Source organism: Acinonyx jubatus, chromosome A1 (assembly GCF_027475565.1).
Source record: "Acinonyx jubatus isolate Ajub_Pintada_27869175 chromosome A1, VMU_Ajub_asm_v1.0, whole genome shotgun sequence".
NCBI classification, from domain to species: domain Eukaryota; kingdom Metazoa; phylum Chordata; class Mammalia; order Carnivora; family Felidae; genus Acinonyx; species Acinonyx jubatus.
The window spans coordinates 170,724,084-170,748,583 of NC_069380.1; the positions used below are offsets into that span (position 1 = coordinate 170,724,084).

Genomic DNA, 24,500 nt, shown 5'->3' on the forward strand with positions numbered 1-24,500 from the left:
AGGTCAAAGAGGTTTTTGCCTGCTTTCTTCTAGAGGATTTTGATGGCTTCCTGTCTCACATTTAGGTCTCTCATCCATTTTGAGTTTATTTTTGTGTATAGTGTAAGCAAGTGGTCCAGGTTCATTTTTCTGCATGTCGTGTTCCAGTTTTCCCAGCACCACTTGCTGAAGAGACTGTCTTTCTTCCATTGGATATTATTTCTTGCTTTGTCAAAGATTAGTTGGCCATATGTTTGTGGGCTGTTCCATTGATCTGAGTGTTTTTGTGCCGACATTAAAAAATGTTTAAAAAAAAAAAACCCAGGGGTGCCTGGGTGGCTCAGTCAGGTAAGCATCTGACTTCAACTCAGGTCACGATCTCACGGTCCGTGAGTTTGAGCCCCGCGTTGGGCTCTGGGCTGATGGCTCGGAGCCTGGAGCCTGCTTCCGATTCTGTGTCTCTCCGCCCCTCCCCCGTTCATGCTCGATCTCTCTCTGTCTCAAAAATAAATAAACGTTAAAAAAAAAAAAAAAAAAGCCCAGACCACACTAACAACATCACTTAGCATTGATATATTATGAGACTGGGAAGCATACATGAAATTGGGATCAAGAGAAAGAAAATAGGGCAGGAAAAAATATTTGAAGAAATAAAGACTGAAAAACTTTCCAGAAACTCACAACATTCTTAAGACAGATACAAAGAAGTCACACCCAGGTGTACCATAGCCAACAGCTGAAAACCATCATCAAGAGAAAACTTAAAAGCAGATAGAGGGAAATGACACATCCCTCCCCATCCTCCCCACCTGCCCTGTTTCCTGAGAGGTAGGTGTTGCTTCCTGCCCACCCCCCCGCCCCCAGGTGGTGGCCCTGACCTTAGTCTCCATGCTGTTTCTAGCTTGAATCCCACCCGTGACTTTCAGGATGAAGTTTGGTCTTCAGTGTGATCACTGTAGTGCCCTTGCAGCTGCTCTGTCACTTCCCACAACTTCTAGTTGGAGTGTCTGGTTTTTCAAGTGTGCCTTGCTACCTTCTTCTGGGAACTCTCCTTCTTCAGAATCCCTCCCTGCCATCTTTCCCTCCATTCCAAGCTGGACCTCCTGGGTCCTAGAGGTCTGAGTAGTAGGTTTGTGCCTGCACTGTATGGGTACTGATGTTAGTGAAATAAGATTGGAAATTCATTCACAAGCCTTGTGTGGCATCCTTTCTTCAGACATAATTGACTGTGGGTGAGGGTTTAGAGAACCAGTCAGCCTACTGTGGGCCTTGCCAGCCTCTGTGGAGTCAGCCTGCACCATGCTCATTTTCTGTATGCTAGCCACATCGGCCTTCTTTTGGTCTGCATGCAGTCTTTTCAGCCTCAGGCCTTTGCACCTGTTGCTCCTCTGTGTGGAATTCTACATACCTCCTATACAGAGATTACACCTAGTCACCACTTGCCCAGAAAAACCTCTGACCACCTGGATTAGGACACACACATTCTTCTAAGAACTTGCCTTTACACTGTGTCTTTTCCTATGAGGACCTGTCCAAGTTGTAACTCTTTTGTGTGATTACTATGTCGATCCCTATCCCTCTTGCCTGTGAGCTCTGCAAAGGCAGGAACTCTGTCTGGTTTTGCCCATTTTGTATTCTCCAGTAACCAGCACAGAGTCTGGGGTCCAGTAACTGCTCTGGTAATACCTTGTGAGTGAATGGATGGGTGAATGGGTGGGCAGTTCCAGCAGTAGTTTGGCCCTAGAATGTTAGTGGTTCCTCTAGGAGTGACTCCTAGAGAAACCCGAAGGTTTTTCCCCTCAAGGACTAACTGCTTTGTATCATGTGTTTCCCAGGACTCTTTTTTTTTTTTTTTTTAATGTTTGTTTATTTTTGAGAGAGATACAGAATGCAAGCAGGGGAGGGGTAGAGAGAGAGAGACAGAATCTGAAACGAGCTCCAGGCCCCGAGCTGTCAGCACAGAGCCCAACGCGCCGCTCGAACTCACGATCAACTCAGGATCCGCGAGATCATGACCTGAGCCGAAGTCCGAGGCTTAACCAACTGAACCACCCAGGCGCGCCCCAGGACTGTCTCTTAATAAAAGAATCCTCCCTCTCCTCCTCCCTCTCCATTTCACACTCAGCCCCAGCCTGGCTTAATTCTCCACCCTGTAACAGCTGCTTTCATCTTCCTGTCTCCACGGTTAGGACTGTCACTGTTCCCGCAGGTTTGGCACACCTACTGGTGCTGCCCTTAGAAGTCACTGCATATACTCCTTTAGAAAGCTAAAACGTCATGTTAAAGAAGTGGCCCTGAACTCAGGCAACCAGGGGCTCAGTGGGAGGAAGAAACCTGCGTCTGGTTGCCCTGGCCTCAGAAGTCAGCTGCAGCGTACTGGGCACAGATGGGCAAGGGCTCTTGTCCTGCGACAGCGCTGTCGTCACAGGGCTTCCTGAACTTACAGGAGCGAGATCACTTCCCAGTCACACGGCTGAGAAGCAGCAGGGACAGGAGAGGAACCCAACCTTGTCGGCTCCAGAACCCAGGGCTCCCCTACAAACTAGGTCGCCTGCTTCCAGAGTATGGCCTGGTTTGTGAAGTTGGTACCCCCTACTGACATTTTCCTAGCAACAATAGTTTCCCTGCAGATGAGGAGGAGCCAGGAGACCATTCCCCTTCACCACAATAGGAAGCTGAGGCCTAGCAGGGGTCTACAGGGGCAGATGGCAGGCAGGCTAGGGCACAGACCCCCAAGCCTTGGGAGCTGGATCCGTGCCCCCTCCCCTGGCGCCTGCGCACTGCAGTTCCGTTCCCGCCCAACCCCGCCCAATCGCCCGGGTTTTCAAATTTGAAACCTGCTCCTTTTCCCGCCCGAACTTGTAGGCCAGCGGAGGGGGAGGGTGGGGCCGAACGCAGCCAATAGTGCCTCACAAGCTCCCCGGCCCCGCCCTGAAGGTGACGACAGCAAGCCGCAGTAGGCAATGAGCAAAGGTGCCCGCTGGCCCCGCCTCCGTGGCGCCCACGTGCAGCAGTTGAGCTGGGGCCTCCCAGAGACCACGGGTGCCCAGATTACCATTCTAGGGGCAGAGTCTTCGCTATCAACTCTGGGCTGGAAACTGAGGCCCTGATACTCCAAGTAGTCGGCGTGGGGTCGCTGAACGAAATGGGCAAGATGCGGCCCCATTCAGCCTGGGGACTCACTCAAAAACTGGGCCTGGAGGAAGCGCCCGTGGCAGCCCTGGGAGTCTGAGGGGCCGGGCTGGCTCGTGGAGGTGGGCTGCGGTTCCCTGGTCACTTTCCAGAGGGGCGGGGCCAAGAACTGGGCCGTCCGGGGGCGGGGTGTCTCGGAGGCGGGGCCGGGGCCCCTGTGTTTGTTGCACCGTGTCAGTTACATTGTAACAAAAGTGGTGCAGCCGCTCTTCGGGCCAGCACCTTAGGCCCGCCCGCCACCAGCTGTCTCCGACATGGAACCTGTGGCCAGCAATATCCAGGTCCTGCTGCAGGCGGCCGAGTTCCTAGAGCGCCGCGAGAGAGGTGAGGAAGAAACATTGGTCAGACTCCAGGCAGCAACCTCGCTGACACAGGCCTGGACTAGACTTGGCTCCCAACTGGAAGGATGCATGCATGGCCTTAGGCAGTAACCCTGAGGCACCCTTTCTCAGTTTGGCGGGGTGGTGGGGTTGGGAAAATGGCCCTGGCGCCAAAAACCCTTCCCTGACCGTGCCTTGCCAGGGGCGCCTGCAGGGACCAGCCCCAGCCTGAAGCGGGCGGGGGCTGTCTCTGGCAGAAGCTGAGCATGGCTACGCGTCCCTGTGCCCGCACCGCAGTCCGGGCCCAGTCAACAAGAGGAGGAAGCGATCCCCCCAAGCTTCTGGCACGCTGGACAGTGGGCGGTGAGGAGTGCTGGGGACGGTGGGGAGAGGAGGGGGGATGGGTCCCTTCATCGGGCCTCACCTTTGCCCACTTCCTCCTTGTTGCTTGCATCTTCTGGGCCAGATCCTCACTCTGGAGGCAGTTCAGACCTCTCCTGCCATCTCCTCACTCCCCTCTATTCGTTCAGGGACTATTTCTTGAGCACCCCTGTTGTGTCAGGAGCTATAAATAGGATACTTCAGGGTCCTTCTTCCACTCACACTAGCACACTCCACATCTCACTCCACTCGATTTCTCCCACAGGCTTCCTCCTCTTCTCTCGTGTCAGCCCTTTGCACATGCTATTCCCTCCAATTTTAATGCCTCTCCCTCCACTACCCACTTTGGATAGCTTGTTTCTGGCCCAGCTCAACTGTCATCTCTGCCCAGGAAGCCCTTCCTGACTGCTGGTAGGTGGCCTCTTTCAGACCCCACAACCACCTGGGCAGGCCTCCCAGCTTTTGGCCCCATTTGTCTCTTTCTCTCCTGGGGATTCCAGTGCCCAAGGCCGGCACAAGATCCCCACATTGGGCTAGTTTGGAGCAGACAACTATAGTGGATTTTAAGCCCCTGGGACTGAGGGTGTGGTAGTAGCTGACACCCCCTCCTCACCCCATCCTCCCTGGCATTGACAGGTCTGTGCACAACGAGCTGGAGAAGCGCAGGTGAGTCCTAGCTTTGCCTGACATCACCAGGCCCCAGGAACCACCTCCCTCTGGCCTCCCCTCCCCTACTGCCCCTGTAGCCAGCAAGGCTGGGCTGGCACTGCCCTCCAGACCCCTTCCCCTGCAGGAGGGCCCAGTTGAAGAGGTGCCTGGAAGAGCTAAAACAGCAGATGCCCCTCGGGGCTGACTGTGCCCGGTACACCACATTGAGCCTTCTGCGCTGGGCCAGGATGCATATCCAGGTATGGAGCTACCCCTGCACCCTGGGGCCAACCTGCCAGAACTCCTGAGAGGTATAGTAGGGAGGGGCTGAGTGGAACTGGGGAGAGAGGCCTGAGGTCATAGGTCAAGTGTGACATGGGACAGTTCTCTATGCTTTTAGCTTCCATATGTGTGAAGTAGGAAGAAAAGCAGAAAGTAAGGATTGTTATGAGGCTTGAGTTTGCTCAGTAAATGTTCACGGCTGTTACAGCTATTATATCACTTCAATCCTAACTGGCAAGTCACTTAGCCTCTCTGGACTTTACCCTCCTCTGTAAGGAGGGACATGTCTGTTGACAATATTTTGATGTGTCATGTGTCAGGGTCCCTAGAACTGCAGAGGGCTGGTTTTCACTCTCTCACTCTCCCATCCTTCAAGGCCTCCGGTTCTGAGCCCTCTACTCTGATACCATTTTGGAGAGTAGCTCCAGAGGCCAGGAGAGGGGAGGGTCAGAGGAAGTCAGTCACCTATCCTCCCAGGGCCCTTCCGCTGCCTGGGCTAAGCTCAGCACCCCCTGGTGGACAGGAGTGGGGTATGCCCCAGGCAGCACCCCTACTCCCACCCCCAATGGGAGCTTAGGGAATGGACTAAAAGTGGCCTTGGAAACAAGAGGCCTTTTCTTGTCCTTTTGGCCTAGGAAGAAATGGGGGCACAGGATGCTAAGGACCAAGCAGCACAGCTAATGAGAGGCAGAATCATAACCCAGGCCCAAGTTCCCTGATTTGCAGTTTCCTTCAAGTGTTTATTGAGCACCTGTTCTACCAGGACCTGTTGTAGGCACCAGGGGTTGTGGTAGAGAGATCCAGGTGCTTATGCAGCAAGTAAATCACGGTGTAGGGAACGTCAGCACCACCCCATAGTGCCTGCATCCCTGGCCTCTGTTGAAGGACACCCTGGTCAGGTAGCAGGCCCATTTCTCACACGGAGCTTGCCTGGCGTGGTTCTTGGAGAGATAATGTGTGCCCCTTGGGTGCTGGCTGGCCCATGGGCAGGAGCTAGGGATTGCTCCTTCCTTGAAGTCCTATATCCCCTGTCCTGGCCCTACCTGTTTTGCCTTCTCCAGGCTGTCTTCCATCTTGCCCTAGAATGTTCTTTGTAGCACATAGATCTCCTTAGGTCTACTGCTGGAAACCTTCCGTGGCTCTTGACAGGACAGTCCCAGTTCCTGCAAAACTGCAGGCCCTTCACAACTCAGGCCTTGCTACTGGTCAGCTTTTGGTCTCCCATATCCCTGTGCCCCACCAGAAAAGCTCAAGTCTCTATGCTCTTCTCAGTTTCCCTCTGCTATGATGCTTCTTCCTGCCCCATTTTGCCTAGGCAGCTCTTACTTATCCTTCTGCACCCAGTACAAGTGTCCCCTCATCCAGCACTCCCCTTCTTGTTGACTAATGCAGACTTCTGCCCACCAAAGGCTCTGGTGGGAGGACCCTTGGCCCTCCAAGTCCCCGGAACCCAGGCTGGCAGAGCTTGAGGAGGATTAATGCTGAAGACACAGGGTTCCTGGGAGAGTCTTGACTAGGAGTCACAAACTGGTAGCCTCGGTTTGGTCTACAGTTTTCTAAAAATTTAAATTAGTTGGCAGCACTTAAAAGGACATTTGACATGAAAAAGTCTGACTTTCCAGCTTCTCTTAAAGAAATTAGGATGTCTGGCAGCACCAAGCCCATTTGCATGTGGCTGTAACTGGCTATTACCTGGAGGTGGCCACCTTGAGCCGTGGTGCCCGCTTGCAGGTGTGCGGCAGTCCTCCCCAAAACCTGCTGCTCGCCACTACAAGACTCCTTTCACATCGCTGGACCAGGCTCTGAAGGCCTGAGATCGTGGTGCCCGCCCTCCCCAACTCCTCAACACGAGAGCGTTCACAGGCCATTTACATGGGCCCAGAGGGCAGGAGGGCTGGCTTCCCGGAAGATGTGGGAGCTCTCTGGGGCCCAAATTTAGACGCCCCTGGTCTGGAGCGGACAGTCACTGTTGAGGTGTGGTGGGATGAGCCCCGGGCCCCCAGGCGGCTGACCCCACAGCCCCTTGCTCCCTTGGGACCTGCAGAAGCTTGAGGAGCAGGAGCAGCAGGCGCGGCGGCTCAAGGAGAAGCTGCGCAGTAAGCAGCAAAGCCTGCAGCAGCAGCTGGAGCAGCTCCGGGGGCTGGCGGGGCCAGGTGAGAGGGAGCGGCCACGGGCAGACAGCCTGGACTCTTCAGGCCTCTCGTCGGAGCGTTCGGACTCAGACCAAGGTGAGTGCCCCGAAGCTGAGGGGTTGTGTAGACTGAGTGGGCCGGGTCTGCTGACTGGACCCTTCCCTGTGTAGAGGAGGCAGAGGTGGACGTGGAGAGCCTGGTGTTCGGGGGCGAGGCTGAGCTGCTGCGGGTCTTCGGCGCAGGCCAGGAGCACAGCTACTCACACAGCAGAACCACCTGGCTATGACCTTCACTGCCCCAAAGTGGGCCTCTACCCTCAGACTACTCTCCGCTCTGCCGGCAGGAGTCCTCCCCAAAGCCTCAGGGGCTGCTCGGAGTCACCTCCTGTTGCAATGGACTAAAAGGACCCTTGTGTGGGAATAGGTGCCTGCCCCCAACCTTGCCGCCGGCTGTGCCTCCTGGGGGAGGGGTGCCTGGGTTTCCCCTGAGCCCCACAGGGCAGGCAGCTTAGGCCTGGGCCACTCTTCCAGGCCTTTTTTTTGTAGCACTTGGCTCTGCTGTCCCCAAGGGGGCAGGAAGCCTCTTGGGCCCTCACATTCCTTCCTAGACAAGGCTCTCTGGCCTTTGTCCCAGATACTGTACAGTATTTTCATTAAAAGCCTCTTTACTAACTTCCTGTACATGGTCTTGCCCGATGAAAATGGGGAACTCCCAGCCGCAGACAAACTGGAAAAGAGGAAATGAGATCAGTAGCCATTACTGACACTGTTGACCATACCAGCAGTGTCCCTTTAATTTTCACAGTTGGGGGCTGTCTGTCCCCAATTCATGGGTGGGACGAGGCTGAGATGACTTGCCTGAGGTCCAAAGCCAGGAAAGCACGGAGTCAAGATTCAAACTAAAGCTTTCTGACTCCAGAGCTAGGGCTGACTGAATTCAACAAGTATTTATTGAGTGCCTGTTATGTGCTAGGCATTCTTCCAGGTACTTGGGACACATCAGAGAGTGCAATAAAGGTCCCTGCCCTCACGGAGCTTACAGTCTAGCATTTATTACCACTGCATCTGCACAATGCCTGTGACCCTGGGCACTTCACCGCGCCTCTCTGTGCCTGTCCTCAGCTGCCCGATGCGGGAGTAAGCAGGCCCAGCTCAGACATGGTAACATGCCTGGTGCACTGTAAATGGCAAACGGGACACCCACCCCCAACCCACCACCCAGACAGTAGAAAGGGCTGGAAGTTGACTTCTAATAATAAAGTACAAGGGGGAAAAGGGTGGAGGGATTTGAGCTGGGTGGTCAGGTGTCCTACCGCACCAGGGCCTGGGCTAGCTACACAAACTGCTGCTGCTGCTGTTGCTGCTTGGTGGCCGCCTTGCTGGCAAGGTCCTTGGCCTTCTCTGTAGCTGCCAGTGCCGTCTCCTTTGCCTTCTCCTTGGCTTCCTTGGCTGTCTCAACAAGGGTTTTGGAAGGGGCCTCACCTGCAGCAAAGGGCAGGGGCTGGCTTCAGAGAATGCCAAGAAGACCTATTTCATCACCCCTCCATGACATTCACCCTCTTTGGGCCAGGCCCCATTGGAAAGGTGGTATTTGCCCCAGGGGAGAGATCAGGAGTCCCAGGCTTAGAGTGGGGTGGTGATAGCCACAGACTCCACACAAATCAGGGCAGCTAGGACTTGACTCCAGCTTCTCTTTGTGCCCAGAGCCCTCACCTTGCAGCTTGGCCAAGATGTATTCAAAGCCCTTCATAGTCTTGGTCACATTGCTTTTGAACCGGGCAAGGCCAAATTCCTGGCAAAAGAAGAAAGGGGTAAAGATTTGGAGCTTCCCACTGATCCCTAGCCAAGTCTTTGTGCCAAATGCCTGGGCCCCCAAAGACCCAGCACCCCCACAAAGCTGCTCACCTGGACAGCTCTGGAGACACCAAATAAACTAGAGGAGACCCAGGCTTCCCGGCGGATTTCGGTCCAGCCGCTGTTATCAGAGTTCACACAGTAAACACATCGTTCCTCCACCACCTGTGCGGGGAATCAGGCCAACCACAACTGTGGGGGTGTCTTTCACTTTACCAAACTTGCACATCAATGTGATCCCCTGCCTCTCTTTCACAAGGTAAGGCAATAAAATGAAAACCTACTTCTTTCACTTACTGTATGCCAAATCTGCATTTTAGGAAGAGCAAGAACATAAAAAAGGCCATTTTGCTAACACCTCTCCTCTAACTCTTCAAACTAAGAGGCATACAGACTCGAGATCAGTAGGGTGCCTTCCAGCTCTATCCTGGTCCTGGATTTTGTTTGCTAGGTTTCCATGCAGTGCTTTTAGCCTGCCTTCCACCACTACAGCTCTTGAGCTCCCATTTCCAAAATGGAAATCTGGCAGTCATCACAGCTCATTATCAGAGAAGTGGACCAGTATTTCCAAAAGAAACACTTAAAAGACATGTCTTGACAGCTGGATCACTATCTTTGTAATTTATAAAAACAGGTTATGCCCTCAGGATAGTCTGCTGTGAAGCCTTCAGAAAACTCTGGGGGAGAATATCAAGGTGCCTGCTCACTCTGTGACCTTGCAGGACACTTCCCCTCTCTGAACCTCACTTCCCTCTTTGCATAATAGAGAGTAATACCCACCTTTCCAGGGTCACTGTGAAGATTAGCTGAGAAAGAGAATGAAGAGTTCTCTGAAAGCTTTTAGAATATTCACAAGCGAGAAAATACTGCACTAGCTTTCTTTAAAGTTTTCAAGCTTTTTTATGTGCAAAAAAAATCAAAACGTGTATGAACCTCTTCCACCAAAATCTCAGACCAAATTCCATTACATAAGACAGATAAATGTCTTAATAAACATCATAAGACAGAACTCCTCTAATTATGGGGCAAGAGGCCCAGAACCTCTCCCCTCTGAGGCACAAAGGAATTCCTTATGGCTTGATGGACTCCTGTTCGAAAATTACCACCTCCCTTCCTCAGCATCACTCCTGTGAGCCCAAACTATACATGTGCCAGGCACAGTGAGGGTACTCTGTATTTAGTACTTGGAACAACTCTGTAGAACAGGTACCCTCAGTATCAATGAGTTAAAAGACTGGTCCAGAGATACTAACCAGCTGAAAAGATCATCTGAGTTACACTCTAGAGCTATCACTCCCTAGTAACCCAGATCTGCCCCAGACCATAGAATTTCCTTCATGGCTCCCTAGCCACAGGTACCTGGAGTTTTCTACTTCTGGGGGAACAAGGGGAGTGTAGTCTCACCATCAGCCGGGCATGGTTGATGTTCCAGGTGAAGGTGGTCATGGTCTGGTTCTGCGGGTCCACAATAGAATCCTCCAGGATGTACACCGAGTGAGCAACATTGGCAGGAAACAGTCGCTCGGCCCAGCGGGGCATCCTGTTAGTCTTGGTCAGGAGACGCCGGGACAGGAGCTTCTGGTCAGGGGTCACCTCCCGGTGCACTATATCTTCCGTCAAGACATGTTTGCTGCAAGTATCAGAGTAAAGTGACTCTAGGGAGCATGCCGCCTGTTGGGTTTCCCATTTGGAGCCTCCTGGCCCAGAATGGCCATGCCTTCCCCAAACTTGGCACGATCACCTGCAGTGATAAGTGGCGTGCCTCGGACCTGATCTAGAGTTCGTTGAGCCTATCCGCAGGCAAATTCCAACTCCCGCCCCCTCGCTGACCGGTCCAGCTGGACCTCATGATTTATTACAGACGTGGAGAATGCCACAGGCACTGGAGTTGGCCAACGCCCGGATTTCCAACCTCAAGATCCCTCCCAACTCAAGTTCCCCCGCCTCTTCCTGTCTCACCACCCCGAAATGAGAGAACCTTGGACTACGGCCTCAAGTAAACCACCGCCCAGGCCCAGCCTCTTTCCACTACCTTGCAGGCCTGGCCGCTTCCCGGATAGGGTTTTCTTAACCTACAGATGGCCACGGTTCCGCCGATCCCCTACCTCCGACTCGATGTCGAGTCCTTCCCGGCCCCACACTTCGATCTCCAAACAGCGAGAGGGGAGGACTGCTCTTTCCAGGGCCACATACCTATAGGGATTCGGGTACCGCTGCCAGAAGGCAGCGAACACTTGGTCCCAGGAACTCCGGAGCACGCTCTGGCCCAGGAAATACTTCACCATCGTCCCGGCCGGGGCGGGCTCAGCATCCAAGCAGCATCAGGGGTGCAAAGCCCGGGGTGGGCACGCGGAGGCCGGGCCGCGGCTCGGCGCACGCCCTCCAGGCTCGCAGCTCAGTCACCACCGCACCGCGCCCAAGAAGCCGCCGCCGCCATGAGGAGTTGTCCGGCCGCGCGCAACTTCCGGCGCATCCGCGCAATACGCACCACTTCCGGCGCCCGCACACGTGATCCCGCGGCCCCGCCCCTCCCTCCTCACCCCTCCCCCTCCCCGGCGGGAGTCGCGGAGCTGCGGGTCTGACCCAGGTTGAAAGGGCCCCAGGTTCCGTGGGGAATCCGTGCGGGAACGACGCCTAAGCCCAGCAAACGAGCTGGGCGGTGGCGTGCGGCGTGCGGCGCCGTTAAGGGCGCTGCCGCGCGCGCTCTCAGGCCGCCCCGAGTCCTGGGGGGACTTCGAAGGAGGATCCGCGCCTGGGGCCAGAGAACGGGGCAGACGGGGGCACTGCCGGAGGCCGAGCCGACGCAGTGTCTCCAGTCGTAGGTTGGTGCCTGGGGTCGGGGACCGAGGTTTGGGCGCTGCCTGCCTGAGCGGAGATCCGGGTTTGCCTCCGCCCCCGCTCAGGACCCTGACGCGGGTGAGGCGGCCCCGGGAGCATGAGCGGGCAGCGCGTGGACGTCAAGGTGGTGATGCTGGGCAAGGAGTACGTGGGCAAGACGAGCCTGGTGGAACGATACGTGCACGACCGCTTCCTGGTGGGGCCCTATCAGAACGTGAGTGCGCTCCGCGGGGCCGGGCACGAGTGGGAGGGAGCTGACCAGCACCCGCGGCCCTGATCGCTTCCCCCTGATTGCAGACCATCGGGGCCGCCTTCGTGGCCAAGGTGATGTCCGTTGGAGACCGGACGGTGACTTTAGGTATTTGGGTAAGTCCCCTGGGCGAGTAGTCCTGAGATCACCCAATCCTGAGGAGGCTTAGGTTCTCCTATTACTGACTGACTTGTCTCTTAGAGGCCGTTCTCTAAACCCCAGTTTAAAAATAGGGGTCTGAAGGACGTGATAGTAGTTTGCAGTCTTGGGGAGTAGCTCAGTAACTCAGGCCCGGGCTGAGCCGCCCCCTGCCCTTCAGGACACAGCAGGCTCTGAGCGCTACGAGGCGATGAGCCGAATCTACTACCGGGGTGCCAAGGCTGCCATCGTCTGCTATGGTAAGAGAGGCTCTGGCCTGTTCCTCAAACAAGAAGGGTTGGGTGTCAGGCCGGCCTTAGAGAACAGCCCCTGACCCTTGCTGTGTTTCCTGTGCGTCCCACATCAAGACCTGACGGACAGCAGCAGCTTTGAGCGGGCAAAGTTCTGGGTGAAGGAACTGCGCAACCTAGAGGAGGTAAGTGCCAGACCTCACCAGAGGACCAGAGGCTGGTGGTCCATGGGAGTGACCCTGACCTTGCCTTCTGCTCCAGGGCTGTCAGATCTACCTGTGCGGCACCAAGAGTGATCTGCTGGAGGAGGACAGGCGGCGTCGACGTGTGGACTTCCACGACGTCCAGGACTATGCAGACAGTAGCTATTCCTCAGCTCTCTGGGGGTGGGGGAAGTGGCTGCTTGGGTGGATCATAAAATAGGGACTGCCTTAGCTGCCATGGCAAGATCCCTTGGGAAAGTCTTCTGGCCTCCCTGAATGTGTGGGGTCCATTAAGATTCCCTGAATTGCTAGCCTTCCCCTTTTTGTCCACCTGATTCTCAGGTAGGAGGCTTTAGTCATTTCTCCTTACAGATATCAAAGCTCAGCTCTTTGAAACATCCAGCAAGACAGGCCAGAGTGTGGGTGAGTGCTGTCCTGGGCCTCACAGCAGAACAGGCAGGGGCACCAGAGGCGGCAGAGAAGAGCCTAGAGGGCTGGGTTATTGGGTGATTCCAGGGTTACTGGCTTTGAGCCCTCACTGACTTGTCCTTTTTCCTGCCAGACGAGCTCTTCCAGAAAGTGGCAGAGGATTACGTCAGTGTGGCTGCCTTCCAGGTGATGACAGGTGTGTGCTTCCCCAGCCTCTCTGGAGACTTCCTCTAGGCCCGCTGCATCTTGCCCCCTTCACAAGTTACCTGATCCCCAAACAGAACGGTGCTAAGTTGCCACCTCTCTTTGACAGAGGACAAGGGCGTGGACCTGGGCCAGAAGGCAAACCCCTACTTCTACAGCTGTTGTCATCACTGAGTCACCACCGCTCAGCTCACCTGGCCTGGGGGGCTGAAGGGGATATTAAAGGGATTCCCCCAGAAGAGCTAGACCTAGCTCTCATCTGGGGTTGAGTGGTCAACTCTCTGAGCTACCCCCAGTCCCCATGGCAGCAGGGGTGGCACCTGCCTGTGCTGGCCCATGGAATGGAGGCAGCATTGGTCTGACTGATGGGCACGAGGAGGGTAAAGGCTTATTTGGACCCAGGCTCCTGCCCTGGACAGCACTTGTGTCTTCAGATTATTTAAGTGGCTTCTGATTTGTAAATAAAATCAATGCACTGTGAATCACACTCAGCCCCTCTCCCTGCTGTGCCAAGACACCTAGTTCTTTCTGGGACCACCTGGCTGTCCTAACTTCCTATATTAAGGCTCCTACCAGCTCTTACTCTTTTGGAAACCAAGTAACTTCACCCCAGGGATGCAGCTGAGATAATAGAGAAACAAAAGGGCTTTTTCCTGTTCTTTAGGGGAGACAAAGATAGGTGAGAGGTTGTGGCTGGGGCAATGCAAAGCTCACGATTCCATCGTGGTGTCGAGAAGAGCAAGGTTTAAATGGTGTCCAGATATCAAAGGGTCAAGTACTCCTACCTCAGACTGGCTGGTTCTACCACTACTGTCATGTCTAGGTCCATGAGTCATGTCTGTGGCTCAGATCCTAAGCTTCTCAGCAGTATCTTACAATGTGGTTTAATGGAAGAAGAATCCTACATTCTGCAAGACAGAAAGGTCTTTTAGATCCAGACTGGGATCCAGTTCAGCTATCAACAGAAAAGGGACCTGAACTCAGCCTGAGTTTCTCACCCGTAAAATGAGGTGACCATCACCCAGTTCAGGATGCTGAAGATCCAGAGCAAAAAGTAACTCTAGGACTGAATGCTTGTCTTCTCACGCTACCCCCCCACCCCCCGCCCCAGGGCTTTGTGCTGAAGGGGTAGGAAGTTCAGGACTAGGTCAGAAGGAGAGACAGACTCCCAAGATTCCCTCAAAGTATATTTTTGGGCCTTAGAAGTATCAGGCATTACTGTACACAGGGCTGATGCTTCCTCTTCAACTAAAAAGCATATGGCAGTTCTTCCTAGTATGGGAGGCCTGGGCCAGGTCTTCTACAGTGCCTAGCACCTATCTCTGAAGAACTAAAAACCTGGCTAGAATGGCCAGACTCACACTCAGAAAGTACTATGGTTCCACTTCCCTTTTTAAAACCAATTCCTCAAAATACCCTTCCTTTATGGGTAATGGAAGCTTCCTGTATAGGGGCTAAAACAGACACCAGCCATTCCCAAAGGAAGTGAAAAACATTCTGGCAGATGGTGGCTGCAGGGAGAAAACCCACACAACTCCTGGGAGATGCTTAGAGGAGAGGCTCACCTCCACCAAGTCCCGGACCTGGGAACTATCTCAGGGGCTGGTTCTGCTCTCACCCAAACACATCCTCCCTCCTGTTAAAGCTACATCTCCCCACGGACAACAAACAAAACACAGGGCAAGGGCCATAAGAGTAAAGTTAAACTTTACTTTACAGTAATTTTTCTATATACAAAGAATTACAGTACATGTTTATGGGGGACTCCTACAGGGCTCCCCTCTTTTTCACTAAGAGTTTCACTTACAGCTGACCATCTATGGGGGAGAGGGGGCAAAAGACCAGTGATGGACCTCAGCCGACACCCCCCCACACCCCTTTCTTAAAAATATAGAGATCTCTATTGTCAGCTTGTTTCTTTGCCAAGACTTAGCTGCTCTTCCATGAGCTCCTGTGTGCTGCACTCATCCATCTTCAACACACTCCTCTACATGCACACACAGGCAGCACCCACCTTGGACCTGGAGACCGCCTGTTCTCTGCCCCTCCCCTGGAAGTTTAAAGCACCAGGACCATTCACTTCTGCTCCTACTCCCTGGGCTCATCTCCTGTCCACAAAGCTTTACTGGACTTCCAGCGTGTTACACCTGAAGCCCCTCAATAGCCTGAAGTTTTGAAAGCCATGGGAAAGCAGCTCCAGAGAAGGGACCATGTAAGAGTTTAACATGATTTTGCTTATGCTGGTAGGAAACATTTCTTCTCAGGCGGTGGATTTCTAATTAAAATAAACTCTTTCCACCTCCTTAAGAAATATTACCCTTAGTCTTCATAAGCAATAGAGGTGCTCCCATGAGAGTGGAAGAGGTAGAGAGGGGCAGAAGGTAACCGAAGGAGAACCCCACAGTAGGAGCTCTCTACCAACCTGTCCTAGGCAGTGTGGACGGAGGCTACACCAGGTGACAAGGTGACACCAGCCCTGAGAAACTCAATGACCACCCTCGTCTGGATACAGCATCTCTTCCATTTAGGACTGCGCTGAACCACTCCAGGGTTGGGTGCAGGATTCACTGAGGCTCTGCCTTCTCTAATAGAGCCTCAAAGAAACCATTCCACATGAAATTTCTTCCTCCCAAACAGGAACCCGGGTTTCTCAAGTCACCAGTCCCTCACCCCTTGGCAGTGCTTATTTATACCAGAAAATTAGCACCATCATTACATTTTTTTGTGTGTGTTCAAAGCAATTATCTATTCTTATTTCAATTGTACTACAGCAACCTCTGGCCCTGCTGCACTGGCCCTAGGAAGCTCAGCTGAGAGCTCACTGGCTGTAGCCAACGAAAGTCTCATGCAGCAGCTACCTAGCTCTAAGTGATCTGGAATGTCTAGCACATGAAGCAGCCCAAGCATTATTCAGCAGGAAAAGGGGCTGTGGCAGCTCCTTTCTTGTCATGATCTCAGGTTAGGACACTGGGTCACTCTGACCTCCTGGCTGACAAACCCCAAGAGGATGACAATATCCCCCAAAAAGCCTTAGGAGAAAACCCACTTTCTAAGAGCTGAGGGCAAAATCCATCCACATTTAGTGCTTTCCTGATTCCTCTCCACAGGGGAAGCTGCCAGGACCAGACTTCCTTCCTGCCATTCTGTTCTCATGATGTGACCTGGGAGTCCAGCTCCAGTAAGTAGATGCTGCTGAGCCTGGAAAAGGATCGCTGATGCACTTCGTGCCCTGACTGTAGTGTGGGGTAGAGAATGTGAAGATAAAATAATTATTTCCATCAATGCTAAAGATGCAGATTTGGTAGTTTTTCATTAGAGGATCAACACAGTGATTTAAATCACCTCAAACTCAGTAACTTCAGGGGGAAGCAGACATTTAAAAACCTGGGATGCTTCTGTAGCAATGACAGCTATTTTGCTATTACAATGGGTTTGCTCCAGGAGAAGCAAATGAGGCTTTGAATTCAAATTTCAACAGTTTTTCTGACTTAACAGGGCTAGGAGACATATTGGTTCTTTAGCTACCTATGGAAGCCAGCCACGGCTTCCCCCTCTGAAACATTTCCTGAGGACTGGCTTAGAGGCAGACGCTCTTGAGATCCTGATTTCCAGGCCCTTGGCCAAATACCAAAATACCATCCTGCACAAAGATCAGGAGTTTCTAAGAGAAAAGCTTTCCTTTTAACTGCCAATTCACGCCCTCTGGAAAAAAGGTCTCAGTAAAAGACTCCAGGAGAGTCCCCAAGGGCTGGCAAGGTCACTCCCTCACCACTGTCCTTCATGCAAGGGTCTCAATTTCCCAACAGTCCAGTCCTTCTAACTCTGCTTCTAATTGTATGGTGACTGCTTTCATGATGTTAACAATCTGGTATCAGATGCTGCTATCAGTGGGCCTGATAGCTCAATTTCTAGTTTCCATTCCACCTAAGAGTCTTTCAGTAACCCTCACAAAAGCCTGGCTGTCCATCCATTTAGATAAAGAACTGCCACCATCCCCCACCCCAAACCAAGCACAACTCAAAAGTTGTTTTCCCAGGCAAGTCTGGAAGGAAGTTTCCAGTAAATGGTGGAGAATGGAAAGAACCAAAACAAAATCACAAAGTGGCCAATCATGGCCCACCTTTCCCTTAACTCCTTGTCCTAGAGCGGCTGTCAAGTCAATTACCTACCAAAGCCTACTTCAGAGAAGCTATTTAAGGATCAAACTTCTCCACTTAAAATTTTTTTACATAGCCTGCACATACCCCGCCCCCCCCCAAATTCACAGTTTATTTCATGAAACAAAGAGCTACGGTAATTTAACACACAACATAGTGAAAGGAGATTCTGACAGTGCAGTGCGAATATCTTTTTCTGATCACCACAACTACTGATGACAGGAGAGAAAAGGGCACAGGACTGGCACCAAGCAAACCCTACTCAAACAGCCTAAGAGATTAGGGAAAAGGACCTACTAGCTGCAGTTATATACTTATTATTCTCACACATGATAAATACTTAATATAGTGAACTTTAATGTTCTGGGTGGATTTCTTTAAAAATATCTTTTCCATGGTTTAAAATTTTTTTTAAAAGAAAATAAGATGCTTTGTTTTCTCTTCCTTTTGAATAAAGAGCATTTCCTCTCTCATGATGTGGGAAGAGAGGATGAAAAGGGGAGAACTAGGCAGGTGGAATTTACAGAGGAGATTCCGAGGTCTGAGATGCAGAGGTATGCCCCTAAACTTGGGACAGCCCTGCCCAGCCTCGTACCTCTGCCTGAGTTCAAGTGTCTCATCCCGAGACAGACTTTGGGAAATAGATGCAAATTCTTCTTTTAATCTTTATATAAAGCGCAAATGCTTCTGTAACTATTGTTCCCTCCTTAGAAATGATATGGGTAACCTCAATAGGAACTTAGGAGGAGGAAATTGGGACAAAATACAGAATCCTGTTGAGGGTGTAAAAGCCATAACTGAGACAGAATGGCCGGGAGACATTTGGGCCAGGAGATGGCCTGTTGGCTAAAGCTGCTGGCTAAGTTGGCAAAGCAGAGAGGTAAACGTTTGGTCTAGGGACAAAGGAGGAGTGAGTGAATGGGAAGGAACTGGCCAAACAGCACTTCCTGTTGGCAGTTGGTGAGCTGGGTGAATAGTAGGGCAGGGTAGCACCAACAGATTTCCCAGCCCTTGGGCCCCAGCTCAGGGCAGCAGTAACAGATAATCAGCAGTTATGAGGAATCATCTCTCAGACTGGACATTGCTCTAAACACCATATCTTGCCAGTCATAGGGGAAGGGTTCTGGCTTGCCTTTGAACTAAGTCAGCAGGCAGGTGCTCTCAATATAGAACACAGCAATTCTCAGGGATAGGGTGGTAGAATCTACCAGTGAAGGAGAGGACTCCCTCCATTCAGGTAGGAGGGCAAAGGATCAAAAGAGAAGTAGTTTTCTATCAGGATCTGGCACTCTCCCTGAGCCGGCGGTAGATCTAGCCCAGAGCTTGCCAGAGATTCCCTATGTCCACTGCCCGACTCTGAAATCTGAAAGCACCTGAGTGTTTGGGGGGCAGGCATGGGGTGGGTTGATGTAAAAGGAGGAAAATCAGTAGAAGAGAAAGGTAAGCTTGCCAATTGCCTTCTTATACTCTGGGAAAGCTACGTCCTTGTAGAGCTCAGCCCCCACAACCAGCTACTCTGCCAAGGACAGATCTTTAGATTCTGCCCAGCCAACAGCTCCACTTGGCCTTGATGCAACCCCCTCTCACCTGTAGAGGAGACCTCCACATAAGGGTGTGTGCATAAATGTGCACACTCAACCAGGAGACACTTACTCAACACAACCACTTCTGGGGCCACAGAGGACATTACAAAATGAGTCTGTGGAGCCCCAGGGCCCCTCAGAACTTCCTGTTATTTCCTGGTCAAAGGTTCGTGAAAACAGCCTGGGAACCCAGGCAGGCATGTTAGGCTCACAGGGATCAGGTCTTCTTTATCTCTGTATCTCCTGTCAGTGACTAGCACCTGGCCTAGCACATGTGAATGCTCAAGAAATCACCACTGATATGAATAGATGTCAGTTCCTCCCAAGTGTTCATCAGGGCCCTCAATGGGGCTCCGTAGAACTCGAGAAATAGCTTCGAGAGCCCCTCTAGCTTCCAACCTAACCAGTGGAATTGAATCCCATGCTTGACTCCAGAGTGGACTTTTTATTTCAAGTTACCATGTGTAAAGGTTGGAGGAAAAAGACCCAAGTCTGTCTGTCTCCTTGGTTGGGGCCCACTTGGATTTCCATACATGGTTTACACAACCACATGCCCCCACTGGCTAATGTCACAAGAGTTCTGAGTGTTGGGATATAAGGAAAGAATAACAGTGGGAAAGTGTTGGGGTCTGTTTTTTTAAGAGGGGAAAAGAAAGATGATTTCCCTTCCCCAAGAACCCTGGGGCAGCTGGTCTGGTTATGTGACATTTACTCGTATTATTTCTGTTCTGACTCTGCACACTTGTGACTGGAAGGAGCCTGGTTAAGAGCTGGAAGTGTATTTTGCTCTGGTTTAGGGTCTTGCCCTCTTCCAAGAGACCAGCAAGTCTGTGCCAATGTCTGTGTGCTCCCAGAGGACCAGCAAGACGGTGATATTGTCTGTCCAGCCACTATGGGCCAGAGCCCTGGCCCTGGTGAGGCCTTTCCCAGGGCCCAGGGACTCTGCTCTGCGGTTGCCAACTTCTTCTCTTCAGTACAGAGGGAGGATGGGGCCTTCCCAAGAGGCCTGAAGGATTGCCCATTCTTGGCAGCAAGTCCAGGTAGTTGCTGGCCTCCAGCCATCTGCTTCACCTGCTTCACCAGGCCCGGTGCTTGACTGGGAGGCCCTGGTGTCTGCTCCATCCCCGCAGATGCTCTTCCTGAGGCCGGAGTTGTTGGCTCATATAAAAAAGCCTTGGCAGGAGCCTGAGAGAGAAGTCTGGCCTGGGTGAGTGATTTAACCGCTTGCCAGGGGTGCTCCGAAGGGACTGCTGCTTTCCCTGGTGGCTGCAGGATAGGATCTGCCACACTGCCTCTCTCTACAGCTCTCGGCATCTGCCCTAGACCTTTGCTGGCAGTCCATGAGCTTGATTCCAACACCGGCATCTTCTCATCAATCTGTGATGTGACCTCATGAGGTGAAGCAGCCCGTTCTTTCTGGTGAGGAGTTAGGTCCATGAGATCCATTACCAAAGCAGCTCTATTTTTTGACTGAGTATTCTGGTCCACGGGCCTCAGTGCTTTTTCTTTAGCTACCAGGGTCTGGACCACAGCTGATAGTACTTTGTCAGGAGGTGGGAGTCTCTGGGACAAAGAAGCATGGGATTTGTCTGGGGGCCTGTCTGAAGTCTGGGGTTTGGGACCACTGGTGACTAGCAGTCTGTCTGGAGGTGGAAGTCTTAGACCAGTAGGGACTGGGGCTTTCTCCAGTGACTGGGGCCTTGGGCTGGCAGCACCTATGGATTTATCCAGCCTTGGGTCAGCTGTCCCCAGAGGTCTTTCCAGTGGTTGGGACCTGACTGAGGGTGAGGAGCTTATGCTGGTCACTGGAGAGGGTTTGTCAGATAGTTGGGGTCTTGGTCCTGCCACTGCAGGTGGCCTGTCCAGTGGCTTCTGGCTGGATACCAAGGATTGGGGTTTGGTCCCCGACCCAGCAAGGTCCCTGACCCTATCTACAGGCTGGGGCCTGGAGTCAGTTCTGTCAGGAGGTCTTTCAGGCAGCGGTGGCCTCTGACAAGTTCCTGCCAGAGCTTTTTTGGACAGTGACAGTGTCTGGTTGGTGTCAGCAGGCAGCTTATCCAACATCTTGGGCCCCTGAGCAGCCACTCCTGATGAATGCTCTGCCAGGTGAGTGCCTGGGCCTGGAGGCAGCGGTACTGGGGGAGGCACATACTCACGGATCTCCCCAGGTTCCAGAGGGTTGGGCCCGCAGGGGTCATGCTCAGTACAAGACAAACGCCCATCCAACTTGGAGATGAAGAGCATCCCTTCCCGATGCTGCTTACAAAAGGAACTGGGACACATCTCACAGAAGGAGGCTGCTTCCTTCCCACAGATGTCACACTGATGCCAAGGACACTCCCATTTCCCTGAAAACACAGATGTGAAACAAACCCTTAGGAAAATAAGCAAGGTACATGAAATGGGCCATGGCTCTGAGCCTGGGTCAAAGGAGTGATTTCAAACTGCCACCTTCTGCAGATCAGGTCACTCATCCAATACCTCCCCTTGCCCCAGAAGCTCAGATTCTCCTGTACAACACATAAAAATAAAAGCCAAGTACCAAGTAGCAAGTAAGTATCAACTAAATATACAAGCAGAGGTAATTTCTTATTACTATGACTATTTCTATCAAGGGGGAAAAAACCCAAATGTCCCTTTAGATAGAATGTGAAGATAGTACTTTCACAGGTTTGCAAACTCCATTTGTCTTATATAGCCTTTAAAATATTCAACTCTAAGGGGATAATCTCAATTATTTAAACTTCTGCTTATTTGGTTATATTTAGGAATAGGGAACTGATACACAACTGTGAAAAATGGGAACAGATTTTCCTTTGCTCAGTTTTAAGCCTTGAAACCAGCACAAACTTTACCTATACTGTGCACACAGAACCAGTGGAAAAGACCTTTACTTACCATCTATTTGCCCCCATTTCATGACACCTGAGAGTCTCTGTCATGGACAGTGTTTCTGCCTCGGCTCATAGTTTTCAAATAAACTATGCTAGCCCTGACTCCTGGCTCATAGGCAAGATCAGTTCTACTGTGGCCTGTGCCAGCTATAATCTTGAGTTATTGATTTTGAAACGATTCTCCATTTCTATTTCCTGGCGCTGACAGGTCATGTTGTGGCCTTGCCCTCACACTACCTCCATTTATATGATTTCATTACCCTAGCAACTGTACACTGAAGGAAAGCTAGTTCAGAGACAAACTCCTCTCACTCTCACCCTAAAATTCTTCTCTTTCTGCAATTCCTGGAAGCAGGCCACTAGTGACATATAATCTCACTGGGAGTGGCTCCGTACTGCTTTCATACCTCTGTCATCAAAAACAGACCACATATCCAAGTCCCTCAAAACTCTTCTAACTCCAAGTAACTGCTCAAAAGTTAGTGGCTTCTCCAGCTACCAATTCCCAGACACTGTCTGCCTAAGCAGCTCTCTCACGCGTTAGCTGATACAGTTGACTCTCCTTCAGAGGGGTGTAGGTGAGGGGGGCTAAAAGGGTGTCTAGTCCACAACTCACTGACTGGAATAACCCCAAACTCTATGCTGTCTTAACCTCTCTTTCTTTAGAAAGGAAACATGGTTTAGTGGCCTTGAGGTCAGAAAACCTGGCTTTCAATCCAGCTCCTCCATCTATATGCTCTATTGTGACAATTCATCTCACCAAACTGGACTCTCAGTTTCCTCATCTGCATCATGGGAAGGTGAAAAGGTCTCATCTTTATGGGTTGCTGGGAGGATAAAATAACATAAATTGTAAATAAAGTGCTTCACATATAATGAGTAAGCTTCTGTTCGCTTCTCTGTAACCGAGGATTCCAAGCCTTTATTGTCATTTATTTCCAGAATGAGAACATGAACCATACCCCCTCAACGCTATGCTTGGGAAGACCAAGGGGCTGTTACAATTACGGCAGAGAACAAAGAGCACCCTAAATGGATTTTAGCACCAACCTGCTGGTCGCTTGGTTAGATTGAGACAGTCAGCGTGGTAAACTTTTGGGCAGCCTGGCTTCTTGCAAGAGACGAGCTGGCCAGCATCCCCACAGCTGAAACACTCATCCTCTCTTTCCTTTGTGATTTCACCCTGGGTCCTGCGCTTCCCCTGTTGCTTCTTCTTGAATTTCTTTGACTTTTCTTCCGTGGCAATGGGTTGATTCTAGAGGTCAGATATTGAGCAGTCAGCATTCTGTCGATACATTAGTTGTATGATCTTGACCAGGTTAACTATTCTCTCTGAGCCTCAGTCTCTCCTCTGGGAAGAGACAATCCTCATAGACTGTTGTAAAGATAAGAGAAAATACAGGAAAGGCACCTGGCACATCATAGGTACCCAATAAATAGTTGCATTAATTCTAACTTTTCTATGAACTACTCCTGCCACCTGCATGAAATAAGAGAAATAAACTTTTTTGTTAACATATAAGGCTGGTATTAAAGGTTCCCCTTTTGTAAGTTTTATTTTTATGTTTGGGTATGTATGTGTGTGTATGCATACAGATTTCTTAATTTATTCAACAACCCTTCACTGAGCACTTTAGTAAGAGTCACATGCTAGGAAGACACAGAAAACTAATTCATTATCCTTGCCCTCAACAAGCTATATGCCTTCATCTATGTCAAATTAGATCCATGTCCACTACTCCCCAAGACAGACCCTGGTGCAGCCAGCACGTCTCCTCTGTGTTCCCTGCAGCCCACACTTGCTTACCAAACCCCATGGTTTTCATCGCATTATTTATGTTAGATTAGAAACATGCAGGATCAATTCAACTTATTACTATCTCACAGTGATCTCCCATTTCTAAACTTCTCTCAAAATTCTTTCTCACTGATTCATGTGTGAAATGTTACACAGATGTTAAGGATGCAGAAACTGATATCCCTAGTGAATGTAACACCTTTACACTTGCGTTAAACATAGTTATTATTTGATATATAGGGAATAAATCAACTGGACACCTTTAAGAAACAAGACCATTTAACCAACTGACTAATGAAAAAAAAAATAAAGATAATTTTGTTATTTAATAAAAGAATATTTTGTGGGTGTTCATCATCTTCATGTGTTTTTGAACCCCTTTAGTTATTGGTTTCTATGCTAATTTGCATTTTTCAGTTCTTAATATTGACTTCTGTAATCAAAAAAGCATAATAGGAAATACCCAATTGGAGTCCTTGTGTAGTTTACTCTTCATCAAAATTAAACTTCAATTTTCAATGTACTGTAACTTATGATAGAGAAATCTAGACGCATGTTCATCTATTATGGTCCATCCATTATGTAAAAAATTTAACAGTCACTAAAGATGATAGTTAAGAAGACGATGTAACAGCAAGGAAAAAAATTTTATAGTATTTAAGATACAGACTTGCAAGCAATTCTTTACATTTACAGAATTGTAGATCAGTTAAAATGCACATAAAAACCCAGGAAGTAAGACACAACAATATTTATACTTTGTTAAGATGAAAAGATTAAGGGTCCTATGTTTATCTACAGTGTTATACTACATTTAGAATCTTAAATTCAATATTGGATTTTTTGATAGCTTTAAAACAGAGAGAGAGGGAGACACAGACACTAAGAATGTAAGAAGCTTATTAGGAAATGTAAGTGAGATTAGCTGAGACCAATAAAGACATGGAAAGTAACCTACTTTACGGATT

At 50.8% G+C, this 24,500-nt stretch overlaps 4 protein-coding genes across 12 annotated transcripts in view; 2 read left to right on the top strand and 2 right to left on the bottom strand.

The window, feature by feature from the left end:
• Window positions 1-342: 342 nt before the first annotated feature.
• Window positions 343-7,614, top strand: MXD3 (MAX dimerization protein 3). The gene is made up of 6 exons (XM_015072738.3): window positions 343-3,495; window positions 3,749-3,854; window positions 4,509-4,538; window positions 4,666-4,780; window positions 6,847-7,030; window positions 7,105-7,614. The coding sequence occupies exons 1-6, from the start codon at window positions 3,426-3,428 to the stop codon at window positions 7,218-7,220; spliced, it is 621 nt and encodes a 206-aa protein (XP_014928224.2). The 5' UTR covers window positions 343-3,425; the 3' UTR covers window positions 7,221-7,614.
• Window positions 7,615-7,855: 241 nt separating this feature from the next.
• Window positions 7,856-11,242, bottom strand: PRELID1 (PRELI domain containing 1). Its single transcript, XM_015072737.3, has 5 exons — window positions 10,981-11,242; window positions 10,192-10,417; window positions 8,839-8,952; window positions 8,647-8,725; window positions 7,856-8,415 (listed from the first exon to the last, which is right to left on the bottom strand). Exons 1-5 carry the CDS (start codon window positions 11,070-11,072, stop codon window positions 8,267-8,269), a joined length of 660 nt encoding a protein of 219 aa, XP_014928223.1. The 5' UTR covers window positions 11,073-11,242; the 3' UTR covers window positions 7,856-8,266.
• A 77-nt stretch (window positions 11,243-11,319) lies between these two features.
• RAB24 (RAB24, member RAS oncogene family) lies at window positions 11,320-18,014 on the top strand. Of its 2 annotated transcripts, XM_015072734.3 has the most exons (9): window positions 11,323-11,609; window positions 11,691-11,839; window positions 11,923-11,991; window positions 12,195-12,273; window positions 12,382-12,449; window positions 12,526-12,625; window positions 12,840-12,890; window positions 13,030-13,092; window positions 13,210-13,587. In XM_015072734.3, exons 2-9 carry the CDS (start codon window positions 11,723-11,725, stop codon window positions 13,272-13,274), a joined length of 612 nt encoding a protein of 203 aa, XP_014928220.1. In that variant the 5' UTR covers window positions 11,323-11,609; window positions 11,691-11,722; the 3' UTR covers window positions 13,275-13,587. The 2 variants fall into 2 exon arrangements, with proteins under 2 accessions (XP_014928221.1, XP_014928220.1); XM_015072735.3 differs by lacking the exon at window positions 13,210-13,587 and adding an exon at window positions 16,208-18,014 and having other exon boundaries at window positions 11,320-11,839.
• Window positions 14,791-24,500, bottom strand: part of NSD1 (nuclear receptor binding SET domain protein 1) — a 146,059-nt gene continuing 136,349 nt past the window's right edge. For all 8 annotated transcript variants that reach the window (XM_027035480.2, XM_027035525.2, XM_027035534.2 and 5 more), the window contains 2 exons: window positions 22,785-22,989; window positions 14,791-21,188 (listed from right to left, as the gene is read on the bottom strand). In XM_027035480.2, the coding sequence (XP_026891281.1) occupies window positions 19,558-21,188; window positions 22,785-22,989 (1,836 nt within the window). In that variant the 3' untranslated portion in view covers window positions 14,791-19,557. The remainder of the gene's footprint in view (window positions 21,189-22,784; window positions 22,990-24,500) is intronic.

Coding starts and splice junctions, on each gene's coding strand:
- MXD3 (XM_015072738.3), top strand. CDS start 3,426: ATGGAACCTGTGGCCAGCAATATCCAGGTCCTGCTGCAGGCGGCCGAG. Junction 4,539..4,665: donor AACGAGCTGGAGAAGCGCAG/GTGAGTCCTAGC, acceptor CTTCCCCTGCAG/GAGGGCCCAGTTGAAGAGGT. Junction 7,031..7,104: donor GCGTTCGGACTCAGACCAAG/GTGAGTGCCCCG, acceptor TTCCCTGTGTAG/AGGAGGCAGAGGTGGACGTG.
- PRELID1 (XM_015072737.3), bottom strand. CDS start 11,072: ATGGTGAAGTATTTCCTGGGCCAGAGCGTGCTCCGGAGTTCCTGGGAC. Junction 8,953..10,191: donor TCAACCATGCCCGGCTGATG/GTGAGACTACAC, acceptor TTCCCCGCACAG/GTGGTGGAGGAACGATGTGT. Junction 8,416..8,646: donor CATCTTGGCCAAGCTGCAAG/GTGAGGGCTCTG, acceptor CCTTTGCTGCAG/GTGAGGCCCCTTCCAAAACC.
- RAB24 (XM_015072734.3), top strand. CDS start 11,723: ATGAGCGGGCAGCGCGTGGACGTCAAGGTGGTGATGCTGGGCAAGGAG. Junction 12,891..13,029: donor CAAGACAGGCCAGAGTGTGG/GTGAGTGCTGTC, acceptor TTTTCCTGCCAG/ACGAGCTCTTCCAGAAAGTG. Junction 13,093..13,209: donor TGCCTTCCAGGTGATGACAG/GTGTGTGCTTCC, acceptor TCTCTTTGACAG/AGGACAAGGGCGTGGACCTG.